At 34.5% G+C, this 19,792-nt stretch overlaps 1 protein-coding gene across 3 annotated transcripts; it reads left to right on the top strand.

Moving 5' to 3' along the window:
• Positions 1 to 5,875: 5,875 nt before the first annotated feature.
• Positions 5,876 to 18,891, top strand: Bma-pqn-87 (the record flags this gene model as incomplete). Of its 3 annotated transcripts, none has more annotated exons than XM_043073284.1 (37): positions 5,876 to 6,395; positions 7,770 to 7,908; positions 8,246 to 8,352; positions 8,706 to 8,850; positions 9,035 to 9,133; positions 9,312 to 9,450; positions 9,590 to 9,678; positions 9,803 to 10,017; positions 10,146 to 10,320; positions 10,486 to 10,598; positions 10,779 to 10,867; positions 11,114 to 11,208; positions 11,294 to 11,420; positions 11,581 to 11,748; positions 11,946 to 12,114; positions 12,396 to 12,524; positions 12,760 to 12,821; positions 12,908 to 13,009; positions 13,085 to 13,150; positions 13,264 to 13,377; positions 13,449 to 13,523; positions 13,693 to 13,891; positions 14,049 to 14,247; positions 14,358 to 14,462; positions 14,599 to 14,742; positions 15,234 to 15,480; positions 15,605 to 15,768; positions 15,911 to 16,025; positions 16,234 to 16,429; positions 16,532 to 16,660; positions 16,877 to 17,133; positions 17,206 to 17,311; positions 17,385 to 17,527; positions 17,621 to 17,712; positions 17,910 to 18,027; positions 18,376 to 18,547; positions 18,869 to 18,891. In XM_043073284.1, the coding sequence occupies 37 exons, from the start codon at positions 5,876 to 5,878 to the stop codon at positions 18,889 to 18,891; spliced, it is 5,346 nt and encodes a 1,781-aa protein (XP_042929218.1). The 3 variants fall into 3 exon arrangements, with proteins under 3 accessions (XP_042929218.1, XP_042929219.1, XP_042929220.1); XM_043073285.1 differs by having other exon boundaries at positions 6,380 to 6,395; XM_043073286.1 differs by lacking the exon at positions 5,876 to 6,395 and having other exon boundaries at positions 7,775 to 7,908.
• Between the last annotated feature and the right edge of the window lie 901 nt (positions 18,892 to 19,792).

The following is a 19,792-nucleotide window of genomic DNA, read 5'->3' as shown; positions in this document are numbered from 1 at the left end:
GTCGCTTCCTTACTAACTGTAAATTATATTAAAAATTGACATGGTCAGCAGTTCTTCGTTTAGCTGACCTCCTTTGCGGCTTATCAGCTCAGTACTCAGATCTGATTATTGACGTTGTTAACATCGCTTTGTTTAGCTGATCTTTTTTGCAACATTGTAAATAATGTGTTTTGTTATAAGTTATTAGGTTTTCTGGATAGCAATCTGGCATTCACTCTTCAAACTTTCTAATATTGTTCAACAACTTTGATCAACAGTAATCTTTACCTCAATAAAATAAAAATTGATCAAGCATTGTCTTTTTCATAAACCATTTCTTCTTATTTGGTTCTACAATCTCCTCGATTCACACCCTATTTTATGACAAGATTATTTGGTGTCTGAGAACCCGATTTCTTATAAATTTTATTAAATTGTTGCTTCTGTTGAAAAAAGAAGTAATTCCTGTGTTACTCTACATATTTACATTTACATTCAATAAAGCTCTCCGAGACCAGCAATCTCTCCCAAAATAATAATTTTCAACCCATGGTTTCAATGTTATATGAACGATATATTTATATCATGAATCCATTTGAGACTGAGAAAATTTCTTTGTTCGTTTTGTTTCGATCATAAGCAAGTATACTCTCATTAAATTATTCTCGTTAGAAAGAAATACGTTGAAGTTTCTTCAAAAATACTCGTCATTTTCTGTACTTATATCGGGGTTTTTCTGTTTCATTAGCAGATATGATGTCATCTACATAATGTCATAACTCCAGATGATAGTTCTGAGATAGCATTCTGATGACTATATCACTCCAAAGGAAACTTTTCTGAAACGATAATATTTTCATCATTTGTGTCATTTAGTCATCATGATAGTGCAGTTTCTTTTTTCAGAGTATAGTCCCAATTGTTGCAAGAATCCCTTCTTGATATTAGGTATTATCACTACTCTCATCATGCAAAAATGTATTAGTACTTCTACTAGATCTGATAGCATTACTGGACCTCAATACAGTACTTCGCTTAACCACTTAAATCCTCTGAGATGCACTAAAGCATCATCATAAACAATCCTTAATTTGATTTTAGTCTTACTCTGAGTCAGTACTTTGCGTTGTGGCAAATAGTTTATAAATCTCATTCTTTGGATATACTTCAATTATACCTGGTTGTAATTAATCCTTAATTGTTTCATGGTATAAATTAGTATATCAAACATAGTTTCAATTTTTGCTCTTTCAGTTAATTTTAATCAGTGCGATAATTCCTTAGAGATAAAAAACAATTGTCATCCTATATCAATTATTGCTAAGGCCTTTTCTTGTCGTTGTCGATGTAGTAAGGAAGAGAAGTTTTTTTTTTTTTTTTTCTTGTCTTTCCCTCACTGAGTTCGTTTGAGTTACAATTGAATTGTAAATAGATGTCGAATATTCTCATTCATTAATGTGCTCAGTTTCTTTAATCTCTTGAATTCTGTTTAAATGTGCTATATTGTTTGAAGGTTTGTGTCATTTCTCTGAAACAAAACACATTTTTCCAGTACTCTGAGACGATTCATTCGAGAGCATTCCTGATGGGATAGATGTCGGATCGGTTGTCCCAATGATTTCAAGTCCAAAAGATGCATGGCCTTTTTTCTTGTTTGCTTTTTTTTTTTCTTTAATCTTAGGAGATTTTTCATCGCTACGAATTGTTGCTGAATCTTCTCCAAAATTGCTTCGGTAGTCTTATCCAGGCTTATGCATTGTTGGTTTACTAACAACATATGTAAATGAAAAGTGGGTGTTTCCTAACCTATTCATTCATGTTGACTGAGTTTGACGAGAAGCTTCTAAGCTTCGAAATAATAGATATAGCTCACCAAGGTATGTCTATTATTTTCTTAGACTTTATCTAGTATCCAATGTGACAATTTATTCTCCATTGAAGTTTCAATGCTGAAGTGTCCAGGCTTTCTCCTAAAGTTCTAGTTAGTGTAATACTCATTCCATAGTTTCTATTGTTCCAACCCATTCTTTTTTCATTTTTCTTGATAAATTGAAATTCGTTCTACAACAGTTTTATTACAGTCGAACACTCGCCATATTTATCTCTTAATATTTTTTTATAACTTTATAGTTTTCTGCCGCTATATCATACATAACCTCTTCCTACCTGCAACGCGTTTCTCAATAAACACGAATACAGGCAATTCAACTTTTAAATTTCCGAGGTTGTTTGTAAAAAAATTGTCTCCAAAACTTTCGCCACTGTCTAGGGTTTCCACTAAAAGTGAATAATGAAAATTAGGAAAGATTGACTGCGAGATGGGACGTGGGCCTTGACGGCTTCTTTTTTTGAGATAATTTTTGTGAGAGACGCATTATTCCATGGTCAGCTTCGTTCCTGTACATGGTTAATGTCATAATTGCTTCTTCATTTCATGCTTTTTCACCTTCGCGGAGTGCTCTGAATAATCCATTATCTTCTTGTGTGATTTTTTCATCCTTTTTTGTTGTTGCGGTGGTAATATTTTTGACATAATTGAGGTATTTGTCGTTTGCAGATTGCACCGTATGAATACTTGGTTAAGATTTTTGAACTTCATCTTCAATTATTCGTTTGCTTAGTCTGTAAAATTCTTATCGCTATTCGGCCGAAGCTCGATTCGGAAGCGTTAATTACATCATTTTTAATCTGAACAGTGTAGATAAGCTTACGTACAACTGAGAGCATTAAATGAATGACTGCTTACATGAGTTACAATTTTTTTCCTAAGCAGTATTCAATTGAGACAGTCGTTATTCATATGGATTAATACAATTTTATTTCGAAATATTATTTTATTGCGATATATCACGCTTGTTTTACATTAGACTTGGCATGATATTCTTGTTTGAGAGAATCACGATATTAAATTTTAAATAATATTTAATTGTTTGAGAAAACCCGGTACATCATGATTTTCTTTTATAACAGATTTTACACAATGTTCAATAGTTTTCGTGAGAATCCTGGCGTATCATGATTGTTTTACATTAAATTTTACATGACATTTCAATTGTTTGGGAGAGTCACGGTATAACACTTATTTTATATTTTACATAATACTGGAATTACTTGAGAGGATATTGGTGTATCATAAATGTTTTGTATTAGATTTGACACGATCTCTTAACTGTTTTAAAGATCAAATGATGGCCAGAAAAGAAACCCAACAACAATACGAGGCCAGGAAAAGAATTAGCCAAGGAAGAATAATGCGTCTCGAACCACATTTTGGGGACACAACATATCTAGCAACGTGTGGACCCTATCAAGAAAGACAGAAGAAAAAGAAGTATACACAAGTATTTCAATTGTTTGAAAGAATCTCGGTGTGTCATAAGTGTTTTGCGTTTATATATGATATGATATCTTAATTGTTTGAAAGATCAAATGTTGGCCGGAAAAGAAACCCGTCAACAAATACGAAGTCGGAAAAAGAATTATCCAAGAAAAAATAATGAGCCTCGAACTTTAACACTCTTTAAACCGCCAAAAACCCTATCACGAAAAAGAAATATATATAAAGAAAAAAGCATTTTAAATTTAATGTGAAAGAAAAGAAATTACTATAACTTTAACTACAACTCATAACTTTAAGTTATAATTAAATTACAACTTTAACTATGTGTAAAGATAACTCTAAATTAGTATCACAACGCCTAAACCAAGCTTATGTGAAGGATTAACTAATCCACTAACAGAATCAGAAACAAACCAAATATCATATCACCTAACGATAAATTTGTCTCAGCTATCATTGCTTACATTCACTGGTAATTGGCTGCCAGTATATGTACAAAAAATTACAGATTTACAACTGCATGTCTCAAAGGAGAGATGTTTTGCTGCTGCTATTCGTTAGAGATACTATATAACCACAGAAAATTATAACATTGTAAGGAATGCCTTTTCAAACAACTGCACATAATTAAAAAATTGCTCCACAGCGAGTTACATTTTATCAAAGAAAAAAAAAAAAGAATGCTTAAGAATGAAAGAAGATAAGATAACAGCTGAACCTGTTGAAAGGATATGTAGAAGATAATTAGAAGCTATAGGCGAGAATTTAGAACAATTTAGTGCTAAAATCATAATTAATATGATCCATTACTGAAATAAGACAAATCTTCGAAAAATTCAAAAAAATGAAGATAATAAAATATATAATAAAAAAAAAAAAGATAATAAAAAATATGTCTTCAACTTTAGCTATTACATCTGTCTCAAACAATTTAAATTTTATGTAAAATCTAACATAAAACAATCGTAATATACAGGAATTATTTCAAACAAAATATGTATATAAAATTCAATATAAGTAGGAGAACGGCGTTCTTGCAAAGATTTAAATTATCATGTAATATGATTTGCTATACTAACATTCACTTAAATAACTCAAGAATTTAAAAAGGAGGAAATTTTTACAGGAAGGTAAAATTATGATAATCTAACAATGATGAATTAATAAAAAAAATAGATGAAATGACATTGAGAATGGTGCTGCAAAATGAATATTGTTGTCTTAAATTGATATTATTCTCGCTGTATGTTTGATCGATTTATCGATTTGTACAATAGTTGGCGATGAAATTTGATTATGCAATTTAGGGTCTTGATGTTTTTAAATTTCAATTTTTCGGGTGTTTCATTCATTTCACGTCTCTACACGTCAAATGAAGGTTGGTATTTTAAATGATATAAGTTGATTGCTCTATTTGTTGAATGATGTAATTGTAATGATTTGGATTTCTTTTGATGTATGTTATTTGTATATTTGAATGCATTGAAAGTTTTATTTTTCTTATTTTTATTTATGATATTAGTTATTTGAATAGTAAATTTGAAATCTTCTTTTTTCTTCCCCTCAAAAAGCAAGAATTCAAGTTTTTTTTTCTTTTTTTTTCAAACTTTACTAAAAAAAAGAGAAAGTGTAACGTTCAGTTTAGCGGACTACCGTAGTAAAATGGGGGAGGGATAGCAGAATATGGGAAAGTTGGAATGATCGTTGTCTAACGCTGCAGCAGCGTATCTCTTCGTGGCATTTTGGTTCGTATGTTTTGTTTGTGGCCGAGCAACAACGAACTGATGAGCAATTTACTGCCTGTAGACTAATGCATTTGGAAGTTGAATTGAGAGATGGGATAATAGTTAGGATGATACCAATCATTCATTCACAAAGCATATAAAGTAGACTTTAGCTTCTGGCCAAATATTTCAGTTTGATAAGATTAGTAATGAATGATAAGAAGTGGAAGGGTGTAGACAAGGATAATGATGGATCAACGATGGGATTGATAATCTCAGATACTTAACTATAGGATTGCTAATGTTAGTTTGTGAGATGAATTACTGAGAGGGAGAGAATTTTTCGGAAAGAGAGGAGTGAAAAAGTTATTAATGAATTGCGTCTTATTGATTTTCTGAGTGGATTTTTAACTTTTTGGGCAACACACAGATTCTGTAAGGTCATTTTCAAAGGGACAAAAAGAAGAGGTAAGGATGAGGGGAAAGATGAGGATGAGGGAATTGTGGATGTGTCTGTTCACTGTTTTTTTTACATCTTCCTGTTTATTGTTTTTTCAGCTGTTTGTTATTTTGTAAAAATACTGAAGTGTCGAAGACTTTCAGATAAACGTATTATAATACTGGAACTTAAATTAGCTACTTCTATATTTATGTAGGAAGCAAAGCCAAAGCCAGGTTTTGTTGTACGTTGATAGGCACTGTTGTACGTTCATAGGCGATGTAACGTTCGGCAAATCATGCAGGCGTGACGACTACGGAAATATATGTTGTGCTGTATAAGTTGTAAATATAGGATTTAAAAGTTTGAAATAATAAAAACCGGAAAAGTCCAATGGCGAATCAAGTGACACTCGAGGTGACGGCTGGTAGCAGCTCTCCGCCGAGGATGAACGAAAACAACGAGTCGAGTAGCGCAAGTAGCACGTGTGATGGTGGTCACGCAAACTTAAATTCTCCGGCTGATGTCTTGTCGAACGATGCAACCGCGGTACTGAGCGATATACGACGACCAGCCGGACCTATTGCTGATAGTGATAGTAATGGTGAATCGTCTTATTCGAATACCATAGATGCATCAAAGGATATCACAGGTAGCGGAGCGAATTATCGAACAACTGGTGGTGTTGGAGGCAGCACTGGTGGATTAATCCAACCGCAAAGATCTTCAGTTGATAGGGAGTTGGGTGACAAATCTGCTACTGCTCCTAGTAATACTAATACTGCTGCTAATACTACTGTTACCACTACTATTACTGCAATTACTACTCCTACCACTACCACTACTACCACCACAGTTACCAGGAAAACTGATGCAAGTGTACCAGCGGACTCTTCAATGTTTAGGACTAAGTGTAAGTTTATTTTTCTGCCATGGATATTACAATTCTTTTTTTAGCCTATGTTGTAACTATTTGCCATTTTTTGGAGTTTCAGGAGCCGAGTGGCTTACTGTTTTAGCCATATCAATAATTCTTGAATGATTTGGAGTTGTCAGCATCCCACTTCTATTATATACGAAGGCCCTTTTCTCCATTTCATTGAATTAGGATAGGTTTCTACATTGAGCTCATAGAAACTGTACTTTTGCTCTGTTGTGGATAAATGTTAGTTGTTCATCATTTATAAAAGGATCTACATGTAGTTAGATTTATATTCAGTTCGTTACTTGTTATTTCACACCGTTTTTGGTCTTTATACCATATCCTATTTTCACCACTTTTCTGTTGGTATTTGTCACTTTCCCAATTTTTGGATTTTATCCTAGTTGACGTTTATATGTTTCCAAGCCTTATATGAAACAGTATCATCTACATTTGGCAAAGCGATACGATTGTTTCGATATTTCCCAACCCCATAAAATTCTGCGTTTCAAAATTCTTCATCATAGTAATCTTAGGTTTATGAATTACGTTTTGTTAATTGACTCAATAAAAGCAAACGTCTTGTCGGTGAAGTTTCACGCCGTAGTTTCTGTGTACGTCACATTTACTTTTTCAGCATTTCATTTTCATCTCATTATATATGAAATAAAAATTTAGAAGAATGTGATTTTTTCGTTTTTGCGTAGAGTTCTTTTTTATTGGCGTTGTCGATTACTGTCGGATGAATATTGGAATAGTTGAAGGCACTAAGCGTCGTTTCCACGTTTCAGTACGCTGTGATATACGTTCCAGGGCATTGGAAACTTTTTTCTAGAAAGTGTATTGCCGGTGATGATTATATTGAAGGACGGTACCATCACGGCATGAATAAGTGAGTAACTTGTTACCTGTTCCATAGACCCTTCCACCGAAAGGATGGCAGCTTTGTAAACAGTGCTTGTCAGCAAATTAGGTGTAGGGATAAGCTGAACTGTATTCGATATTATTCAAGGGCAGAGTTCACTAGGACAGTAAAAAGATCTAAACACTTTGCCAGTTAGTCCGATGGAATATCTACTGGAGTTATATGTCTATATTATTGCGCCACCCAACATTTAAAGCTGCAGTCCATTGGGTCAGGCCATACGAAAGAAGATGTACATCATTGTGCATATGGGCAGGCGGGAGGCGCGAGGGTTACATTTGCCGAAGCTCGCAGAGACCACCCACACTGTGAGTACCATCGCCGACATGTGATAGATTGCTATGCTATTCTTGCTGTGACATTTTCATATTCTCCAGACATTTTTCACACATTTACCACCATACATCACTTCCAAGATGTAAATAGTCAACATATTTCAGGTGAAATGGACGTGGGTACAACCATAACTTCAAGAACACCTTCTAGGAAAGTGAATGATTGCCATGAAATTGTCAAGTCCTCAGCTGTAGCTGGAGAAAGAAGGGGGAATTTATGTTCTGTACATCAAAGTGGTGTGAGGTTTGTCCTTCATTTTTTTCCCCTTTTTCACTAACAAATTACATATCGTTTCGTCAGAGTGTATTTTCGATCTATTGTTTGTAAAAAAATGGAAATACGAAAAGTAAAGGAATGGAATATACGTAAAAAAGTGGAAGTATGATATGTGAGTGAAAAAAATATATATATATATAAGCAAAAACTTGAATATAAGTATAAAACAAAAGTATGAACTGCGAGTGGAAAGTGGTTGTACAAAAATGTGAAATGTTTGGAAATGGCGAAAGCAGGTACGTAATAGTAATATAAAGTATGATAGGGCATTTCTGATTTTTGTTCGACCGTATTCGTATTTCAGGAAAGCCAAAATTAATGTTGCATGTCAGACCGATCCCGATGAGGAAACATTCCCGAAAATCACGCAGTGTTCTCGGACCACTATTTCCCAACCTGTTGCAAATAAAGGTTTGATTTGAGTGTTCAATAATTGCTACCCTAATTATAAGACTTTTCGAATGCTCAGTGAACTGCTTTTTATGTTTGAGACATTTGTAGGTCTGACAGAAAGCTTAGAAAGTGATCATTCCATATCATTTAAAAGATCTTCTGGTAGCGATCACTTGGAATAATTCGTATTATTTGTTTTTCGCTCATGGACTTAAGCTTTGGGTGCCTGTTATCTTGTCAGGAATTCAATTTTCAACTTCATTTGAAGTTCAAATAATGTGAAACTTTGCTCTTCCTTTCAATATATCAGCTTGTTATATCTGTTGGAAGTCTTAGTCTTGTGAAGTGCTAATTACATTCGCTTGTTCCAGGTACCGTAGCGTCATCAAGTACTGATGCTAGCTCTCCTACATCAAGCACTTCATCTGATGGGACATTGCGATTGATGATTCAAAACTTCACCAACATGGCTGATACTGTGAGGGGGCCAAGTAAAAAGATACAAGCTGTTCCTTGGTTAGTGTAGTGGTTTTCAAACCGCTGAACAATTTATTAATAATATTACAGGCATGGTAAGTTAGAAATTTGGGGAATGATATTATCTTTAAGGATTATCAGTTGTCACTTTATATATGATGATCCTGAATGTACTCATATTTCTTTAAATGAATATCTTTAGTTCGTTTCTTTTTGTTTATAGGCGAATAATGGTGATGCCTCGACAGCATGTTGTACAAAAGAAAGGCACGCAAAAGTGTTTGGGATTTTTTCTGCAGTGTTGTCCAGATGCTTATTCTGAGTGAGTTATCACTGCACTGTTTTTGTAGCTATAGGATAAAGAATGAGGATTTCTCTACTTACGCTTGATTCATTTTTTTTTCTCGAAGGAAAGCATATTTGCGGGATATTTGCGAAACTGAGCTAAAAAGAGTATAGTTTCTGCATACCTGTCTGCTCTGACATACTTTTTTTTTTAGTTCATGGTCGTGCCAAGCTGCGGCAGAATTGCGACTAATTTCACAGAAGCAAGGTGTACCGCATTTTACAAGAAAAACTAATCATGTTTATACAGCTAAGGAAAATGATTGGGGATACTCATGCTTCATGACATGGGCTGTAAGTTAAATTTGAATAAAACTTTAAATGAAATGATTCAAACAGTAGACGTAAGAAAGTGATTGCCTGATTACATGTACTCTGTGGAATATCTCTTTGACTGACGAGTCGTAATTTTCCATATATCGAATTTTTTTAGGACATATTAGATGAAAGCCAAGGTTATATCAAAGATGACAAAGTTATTTTGGAAGTATCTGTTAAAGCGGAACCTCCGAAAAATATCTTGTAAGAAATTTTAATTGTATTTTTATTTACACATAATTTTTTTTTTATTTTTTAATGAGGTAAGGAGTGAAAAAATTCGTGCTTCCATTATTATATTATTCCTAGAAATTTCCCTACTTTTCAGAACTCATGAACAGTTCGAGAAGAAAATCCAAGATTATATGAGATTAGCTGATATTCAGAGCAGTAGAGGGCTCATTGATAAAGCTATCGAAGTTAACATGAGCGCTCTGAAATTCTGTAAAGATCGTGACCAAGATTGCAAAGCCGATCTTGAAGCTCAGAAGTCAAAGCTGATTGAAATGAAACTGAAACAGAGTATTGAAAGGATTGAAAAAGGTTTTCATGTTACTGGTTTTATGCGTGCAATTTTAGAAAAAATTTTTGTTTTTCCAACATTAATAAAATTTATATTGATCATGTAAGTAGTGATTTCATTTTATCGTGGTGACAGCTGTCTTTTTTAGGACCACCGCATGGTAAGAGTGATGAAGAAAATTCACTTAATCAGAGTGCTCTAAAACAGGCAATATCAGGTGCTGCCACAATAAACAAACAATCGAATACAAACAAATCAAAATCGAATTCCAATAGTAAATCGCGTGAAACTAATGCAGAAAGAAATGTTAATGTTCAGAACAGGTTTTCATACTTTTTTTTTTTTTGTAAATCCTGGGCATAAATACAGCCTGATTGTTCGTCAGCCATAAAAAAAGAATGCTTAAATTGCTCATTAGTTGTTTTTTAACCTTCATAGGCTGACTGTAATTATATCAGAAATTAAAAGAAAACAGTTTATTTTTGTAGAACAGCAACTTCGCCCCTAAATAAAACATCGGAAACAAGGCAAGTTGTGGAATCAAATGTTACGGAAACTCGTCCAGTGCTTCAGAACGATAGAAACACTATCACTGTGCAAGGTTTTTTTTCCTCAATAATTATAAGTTTTAATGACGTGAATATCCGCACTCCTCTAGATCGTTCATATTTGGCAATATTAACGATCTGGAAAATTGCGATTATCCACATATCCAGCAGAATAGATTTCATCTTTTAGTTTTAAAAAAATGCTTAAGTTTATGCATTAATGTTATTTTTAGAAACTCCAACTGAAGTATTGCTGAATTCGACTCATGAAATGAAGTGGCTTTCTGGTGATGGAAAACAAGAAGAAGGGCTAGATGATTCAGTAATTACTTTTTTATCATTTTAAACAATAAATTTTTCAGTAATTATTTTTTTATCATTTTAAACAATAAATATTTGTGGACAAGTATTTTACTGAGAAAAGTTTCTTTTGATGAGAAAATTTTAAGTAACTGCTGAAGAAATTTTCATCCACATAGTAACGTCATGATAAGATGGCGATGACATATAGTTTTCTGGTAGTTTCAGGGTTTTTATATAATGTGTAAATGATGCATTATAATTGTAGAGACAGGAGAAAGTACGAAAACAGGTTGATGTAGCCGTTTTCGGCAGTGTACGAAAAGAAGAAAAGACTGATAATAAGGAAACTGCCTGCGAAAGGTAAATTTGGAATTACGAGTTATATCATTTGTGAAACTCAGCTAATGGTAAGTGAGTGATTCAGTATAACTTTAAAATGTTTCAGATTGGATGAAAAGCCGGATGATGAAAAGAAAGAAATGATGGTCAATGCTAATTATTTGGAAAATAATGTATTTGCCTTAGGAGCCAAAACCACCGAAGATGGAGATATATTGCAAGCCGATTCACGGGTGCGTTGAATTTATGGTCACCAATAAAGAATCATAGGCAAGAGGAAGGGAATTGAACTGTTATTTGTTTATCACCTGCGGCATAATGACCAAGGCAATTAATGATGGAAAGTCATCTGTGTTACAGGTGTTATAATTTGCAAAATTTAATTAATTTTAGAAAACTGAGACACAAGGGTCAGTTGGACCGGTTCTTCGTTGCATGTATGATGTAAGCGGACATGCTCAGCCGTGGGAGTTATCCGAAGAACAGAAAGAGCAACACGTTCTTGAATGCTCTAGTGATGAAGAAACGAGCTCATCAAGTGGTGCTTCTTCCGATAGTGAGGTGATTGTTTTTTAAAAAATCTCAGAGTATTGTTTTTTTTTTTTTTTTTTTTTTTTTTTTCAATAGTTTTGTTGGACGAAGATTTGCTTGATTGAAATGTTCAGAACTGTCTCATAATTACTGTCTGAAATTTTTATAGTATTTTTCAATTTTTTCTTGTAATGTTTGCTTGATCCTAACATTTAAACATTGTTCAGGCTGAAGGAAATAATGGTCGCACAGCGGTTGGAGTTCCCTTTTCCAAAAAGATGAAGCGTTCAGTTCAAAATGATGGTGCAGTAGTACGCGATGATTGTGATAGCTGTATTCAGGCTATTCTTGAGCCAGCATCTCTTAATACGGAGGAGGCTTCATGTCAAACTGATTGTAATTTTTCCACTGTTTTGCGGATTTACATATATAATTTTAATAACGGCAGAGATTCGATTATTCTTCGATTTTCTACTCTTAATGTTATTGAGATGCTGATAAAATGTGGCTAACGCCCACAATTAGTTTTATATTTTTGGTTAGATTGTGGCAGATTAAAACAGCAAGTTCACTGTAGATTTTTTTCCGGTTCTGGATTGCTGGGGTTTATTTTTTGTTTTCATTTCTTTCTAAATTATATTGAGATTCCAAACAACATTTTAATAAAGTACCTTAAGTTTCCGTGCTAATGCCGAAAGCAGATGCAGCAATAGTGAATGCACAAACGGGTATGACAAATCCAATTCCAAATCGACCGTATGCACAGCCAAAGAAACAGACAGCAAAGAAAACCATTCCCAATGGTGGTACGTATTGTTTTTTGTTTTTTTGTTTTGTTTTGTTTTTTTGTTTTTTTTTTCGATATCAACTGAATTTTTCGTTTAAATTTGCTGACTGTTTCAATATCATACATTGCATATTGACTTTCTGAAAATTTTATATTTTGAGGTACTTAGAATTTTGCATTGCTGAAATGGTGTATTATGCAGAACTCTTAGGGTTGTTCTGTTTATAACAACGTGAAATAACACAAAATTTTAGAATGGCGTCGAAAGAAGCCGAACGAGTTCAAAGATGTGGATTCTAGAAAAAAACAGGACGAGGTTCTTTTTTCACTTACTACTATTATAAATTAATAGGACAATCCTTCAGATGTATTTCTTCTTCAATATGATCTTATCAGTTGCAGCAGTCAAAAACCCAAACAGATAATAGGACAGAAATAGCTATGGAAATGCAGAAAGAAAGCATAGCACGTTTTACATCACACTTCGCTAATGTGGACCCAAAAGTATGTTTTCAAATTTGAAATGTTATTGGAAATGGTGCATTTAGAAGTCATGAACAATTATTTTCATTATTGCAGACATTTCCTGTCTTTCCAATTTATCATTCGCAGCAAATTATTGGAGACGACTTGGCAAACCCACAGGTTTTAGTTAATATTACTTATAACTCCGATTTCTCAGCAACTACAAGGTGTAATATAACTTTCACTTAGAAACAGTACGTTTCCAGCTGATATAAAATAAAAAGTTGATCTAGGTGCAATCATACATAGATGATTCGGCACAACCGAATATTTGGTCACGACAATATATCGAAGAATGGCTTAAATTCAATATTAAATATTGCTGGAAATACATGAAGAATGGAGAGGTTTGTCGTCATATTTTATCTCCTTTTTTGTTTGTGCATATCGTATCACGAGACCACAAATTTCTTTTCAGAATCCGCCTGCAGCTGGCGATGAAAATAGTTTGGATTTCGGCGCCGGTAATATTCCTCATTTTACAGATGCACAGGTTACTTTTTGTTTAAAAAGAAATTGGAAAAGTTTTTGTTTATTTCTAAAGAAATAAAAATGCCTATACTGACGCAAAATGTAGAAAGAAGGTAAATCAGAGTGATTAAGCGCTAGTTACTTAAAATCTTAACAGTTTTATTTCTTCATCAATTTCACTTTCTTTTAAGGTTCAGCAAGTTATGGCAGCGCTGTCAGTGATTGGTGTTAACTGTGTGAATGCTAAACGTGTGGTTGACAAAGCCGCTGAATTTATTAATACATTGGAAATGCGTTCGAAAAGTCCTTTCCTTAAAGGCTGTCTGCAAAAACTGGCAATTCTAGCTGGCGACGAGAAAGTTATCGAGGCAATCAAAGATGGACGTAGAGGTAATAGAGAGGGTAAAAACTAGAAAGCAGTGATAAGTTCCTGGCAGCGTAATTGAGATTGTAACAAGGGAGAAGATTTTTGGGAATCATTTATTGTGTTTTTAAAACCCATTATTGTTAAGAGTACTCTACAACGGTTAGTCATGATACATTTCAGATCTTGATTGCTCTTCACTGGATGAACATCATTTAACAGCGCCTTTGGTTGATGATGCAGATGACTTCAGTTCCTTGATGTCTGACTGTCCAGATGACCAGCATGACTATATGTTGAATCGCGAAGTGCATCGTATTGGTGTTTTTGCCGACCAGGCTGTGAGTAAAAATCCATTGATGGAAGTTGGCCAAGCAGAAAAGTGAGTTATTTATTTATTATTTTTATTTATTTATAATTGACTTTTCAGTGAAATGCTTTGTGTAATTAATGTTACTGTTAATTTTGATCTATATATACACGTACTTGAAGATTGAACGAACATACGGAGAAAATCGCGCAGCGTATTGCGTTGCTTGAAAGTGATAAAGAAGCTCTATCGCGACAACTTACTGCCGAAAAAGAGAAAAATAAAAAGTAAGTTCGAGATCTCAAGGCATGTTCATAAATACAAGCAGTTTTTTATTGTTTTAACTGTGAAGAAAGGTTATATTTAAAATTTGGCTATGGAAAAAAAGAAGCATGTGAATCACTATATTATTTTTTTTTGCAGACAAGAACAGAAACATGCGAATATGATAAAACAGGTGCAGGCACAAGTGCAATCTGAGAAAGAAAAACATGAGAAGACAATGCAGCAACTAAATCAGAAGAAGAATGAATTAAAGAAGCTCGAAAAAAGTGTCAAACAACATGAGTGAGTTTAGCATGGAGTTTTACGAACGTAGGCTAATTTATACTGGCTTATGATAGACCGATACCAGAGATCCCGATCGACGAAATGTGTTGGTAATACATTACAGAATGGATCTGGTAGGATAAATGAAATCATGCCCGAGATAAATTGTTGCAAGATAGGTGCAAATCCAGAATAAACATAGGGAATGAACTATAAAACTAAACATTCCAGAAGTGTGGTCGAGAATTGATCCAACTCATTAAAATTTAATTTTATGATTCATTTCTGAGGTTCACTTTGAAATTGCGGTCGTCTAGCAGCGATTCATCTTTGACATGATATAATACTTATTTTATATTTGTTCGTTTCTGCATTTGAAAAGAACTCATTCCCCTACCAGATCCCTAATGAGACAACCAATCCACTTGTAAAAAATGTTTTCTTTTGCTTTTGATATATTCTGTGCTAAATGATCAAACCCACATAAACATCATGTTCATAAACTCTAGGCGAGATTCTGAACGGTCACGGGAATTACAAGAGAAAAATGAATATTTGACACGGGAAGTGCAAGATCTTCGACAGAAACATGCAGAAGAACTGAGGAAACTGCAAAGAGAGTTGCAATCCAGTCAGGATACTAGAAAGAACATGGCCGAAGAAATCAGAGGACGTGATACCGAAATCAGCGAATTAAAAAATCAGCTTAATGAGCGGTCGATTGCACTGAAGCGTTCCGAAAATGTGCTGTCTTCGGTGAGTTCATTATGAGCAGATAGTGTGATTTAAAACGGGGAAGAAGCTTCGGATTATGTCTGTACATTCAAATTAATCTCTTCTTCTAAATTAAGTTAAACTAGTTCTAAATTTATCATTTCAGGAACGCAAGACATTTCAAAGTAATATAGCTTTTTTGACTGAACGTGCAAAGAAGGCCGAAGTTTCACTGCTGGAGCATAAGCTTGAGACGGGCGTTGCTGTACTTGAAAGAGCTCATAAAGACGCTGGACAACGAGTGAAGGATCTGGAAGCCGAAATGAAAAAGTATGTCACTCTGTTTAATTTTGTCTGCTGACTACATAGCAGTTATCTCTTACTAATCGTCATGAGAGAATTTTTGAAAATTTGGTGATATAGTATGGGTGAGTTGTTTCTTTTAGTTTAGAATATATTATGAAAAATTTAGGGCGAGGAATCCTGTGGCGGTGGAAGAACTGAAAGGAGCTGCTGCTGAATGGAGAGCTAAGCGAGAAGAAGTAGCCAGTCTCATTGCAACTGCAAAGGGCGAATTTGCTGTACAGGTAAACTGTTGAAACTACAGCTTGTTCGAATTTTGGTCTGGTCAGTTTGCTGAAGTTTGCTACGATATCTACAAAAACTCTCTTGTCCAGGAAGCAAGAAATTACTTGAACGTTTAACTAAGAGATATTTTACCCTAAAGAAAATGGTTTTTGTGTCAAAAATTGAAGTTTTATAATTTCCACCACATAAACTGTTTTCATTTTTTAGATTGAGCAAATCAAAGCAGGAAAGACAATCGCTCAGTTACCAAAAATTAGTGTGCCAAAACCTCCACCTGCACCAAAGTTCAAAGGACAATTTGTGCCTCAGATATCGCCCGCTGGTGCTGAAAAAGCTGTAACACCTGTTATACCGGCTGTTGGAGTAATTGGCAATCGGACTCCTGCGGCTGGCTTAGTTATTAGTAAGTTTATAGCCTTACTGATTAGTTAATCAGTAAATTTATAAGTTTATCATACGGATTATTTCTGTCGATAATGGCAAACCTTAAGTTGAAATTTTTTAGATTCTTCGTTAACCTCCGGCAGTGTTGCACCGGGTGCACCAATGCAAACAATGTCGAAAGCTCCTGCTCCTCCGTTATCTTCCCCCGTGAAATCACCCACTGGCACTGGAACGTCAATAACACCGATCGGTTTGTTTTCCCATGAAGGCTTCGTAAATTAAGGACATGGAAACTTGTTTAGAATTAAAGCATATAAATTTAAAAGCAGTATAAGTTTTATTCTGGTGTTTAAAACCATAATCTGCGTAATGTATACGTTAAAATTTTCATTTTTGTATGACTTACTTTCTAGGTTTCGTCTTAATCAATTAATGTCTGTTGCATTTTAAGTGGAATGCCTTTCAGGTGTTCGACCTACTAGTCATACGGGTTCTGCGGCAGATTATGCTAATAGCCATGCTACTACAGTTAGTTCTTCGTCCAATGCCACACAAGCAACTACCAGTACGGCATCTTCTGGATTATCATTACCAACTGCTTGGGGTTCTAGCTGGGATGCGCCGCTTGCCATGAATTCGATCAACGAACTGCTCAATCCTAGTCGTTCATTCGGACCCATCGGTACCGATTATGGTATCAGCACCGGTGGGAGTTCTGCTCAGGTTTAGTTATTTTCTTATTTTTTCCGAACATCATTGTTCGTTTGTTGCTAACTTCATAACCAGTGTTTATAGCTATCTCATCCACCACCTGGTATTCCTAATACGAGTAGCCATTTCACATCGCAGTCGAATGGCTGGAGTAATGGAGGCGGGAACGAATGGCTTAATACGTTATCCTGTAAGTTCTTAAATTATACTCATTTGTTTGAAAATTATGATTTGTTCAGTTCATATTTTTTTGAAATTTTCAGCTGGAAACAACAGTAACAGTGTGATATCGAACCAGCCAAGTCATTACAACCATTTGCAGCATCAAGGAAGCGGTTATCAATCACAGCAGTGGCCTAATTGGACTGGTTATCACAACCCTTCATCGAACACCTCTGATATCGCTGTATGATTTAATATTATCTCTCTTACATTATTGGGTCCGCCGTTTTATCTTTTTTTTTTTTTTCGCTTAAGCTCGATTATTAACATTCTTTAGAATGCACTGGTAGTGGATAACAGCCGAAGTTCGTCTCCTCGACGTGATACTTTGATGGATACTCTACGAAGTCATTTTCCACATATTTCTCCGTAAGTTAAAGAACTCTATGATATTAATTTCTTTTAAGAAATTAACGGTTTCATTTCCAAATTTTCTGAGTCTTTCCAGTTTCATATAAAGCATTCGCTGCAGCTTTTCGTTTATAAAGTTGATATCTTTACTGCTACAGTCGTAATTGGCTATAGTAGTGAGAATTAATCTCCTGCTAGCAGTTTCTTGTTTTCAGTGAAAACTTGAAAGAATACACAAACGAATACATGATGCGGAACAATTTACCAAGTTTTAAGGCACTTCCTTTGCGCGATTTGATAAGCTATGTTGCAGTAGCTTCAACGAAAACACAGGTTTTACTTTTTATTAACAACCACTGCATTTGCTTTCAGTTGCAGATTTTTTCGTTATTAATGGATTGAGTCAGAATAAAACTGGAGTATCCAGCAGTATTAATTTTAAAGAGCTTTTACTTCTGGCGTTTTCATAGAGTAATCCGGAATGGTTTTGGATTAGCATAGAAAATTACTGCGTTATAACTCACTAACTTGAATAATTTTGCGCATGAAATGTTTCATCAAACCATTTTAATATATCAATTAGCTTATCGATGACTAATTCGATTAGTTTCTATTAATTTATAATGGTGTGATTCAGTAAATATTCAACATTTCTTTTTTTCATGATAAAATGCTCTACAGATGTGGAGTAAAAGCAACAGTATACCCCCAATGATGCATCAACCTCCTCCAAATGTGTTACCAAATTCAATTAGCATAAATCTTTCTGCTCTTGATCATTATCAAGCGCCTTCGGCGCGTATTCAAACCCAACAGCCTAATGTCCACCCGCATAATCTTATGCAACAGCAAAGTTAGTAATTTTTGTTTTTCGATACTGCAATATAGAACAATTTATATAGAAAAATTGTTGTCTAAAAGCTCTTATTTTAAAATAGCAAGATTACTGAATGATTTAATAGCCCAGTAGTCCGGTACATGTCTCCAAATATTTGTAAAATTACAAGCTGCACAAACACGGGCACACTCAAAATAAGTTCAAGTTGTCTTCATTTGAACTGCTCCTTCGTAGTTTGTCAGCATAGCCGTTGGTGGTATTAAATGGAATGCAATCGCTTCTAAATCATATCGGTAAAGGCTAATTTTCACTGTTTTAATTGGTATAATTTTTCAGTGCGTGATACTATGGAGAGCTAATTGTTCATCTGAATCATTCATGTTCTTTTCTTTAATAAATTTATTAGCCATGAGGAACTCATTGCTTCTTAAATCCACAGTTAGTGGTAAATGTCAGAAAATTTAAAGATAATTTTTGTTTCAAACAAATGAAACAGATTTCAAAGAAGTCATCACCATTGATGAGAAATTTTGTTTCATCTTAATGCTAGTTATAATAACCAGGAGCGAAAACTGTATGGTTAACCTGAACTGCCCCTAGGCCCCTTGCTCAAAGTTTTTCTAGAAAACCCACTCGCTTCCTCTTTTGTGTACTTTTTTTTTTATTTTATTGTATCTGATCCATACATATGTCTCAATGTCTTTTCTGTAGGGTGCCCCTGTTCATTTTTTTGTGAATTATTGTTGCTTTTAAAGTTGTGCTATAATTCATTGTGTTTTTTCTCATTCTTTCCTGTAAGTATATTTGCGTTTTGTGTTTTATTACTTATTTTACTTCGACTGTTTTCTTCTGAGCTAAAAGTTTAAGTGTACTGGGGATTTTGAATTCGATATTCAGAAAAATGCAAGATAGGAGTATTGTATACATATGCGTTCTTGTTTACACTCGTTAAATAAGGACATCAGTGTGGATTTTTTATTGACATATTTGCTGCTGCTTCTACTACCCACAATTATGATGTTGCTACGCTGTTTCTGTTGCTGATGATGATGAAAATGTTTCATTCTCTCATTTTAATCGTTCTTATCCTTCTGTGAATCACAAAAGCAAAGACTGTTTTTTATGGCTTATTTTGGGCCTAAGGTTTGCGGGGCTGATTAACCAATGAGGCAATGGCATACTGCCTTACGAGAGAGCGAGCAAGCAAATTTTGTAAAACAAACGGGAACAAAGAAGGGTGAGAAGCAGGAAACCGAAATA

This window comes from Brugia malayi (assembly GCF_000002995.4).
Source record: "Brugia malayi strain FR3 genome assembly, contig: Bm_v4_ChrX_scaffold_001, whole genome shotgun sequence".
NCBI classification, from domain to species: Eukaryota; Metazoa; Nematoda; class Chromadorea; order Rhabditida; family Onchocercidae; genus Brugia; species Brugia malayi.
Note: the sequence above shows the minus strand (reverse complement) of the source record. Positions and strands in the feature narration are given on the sequence as shown.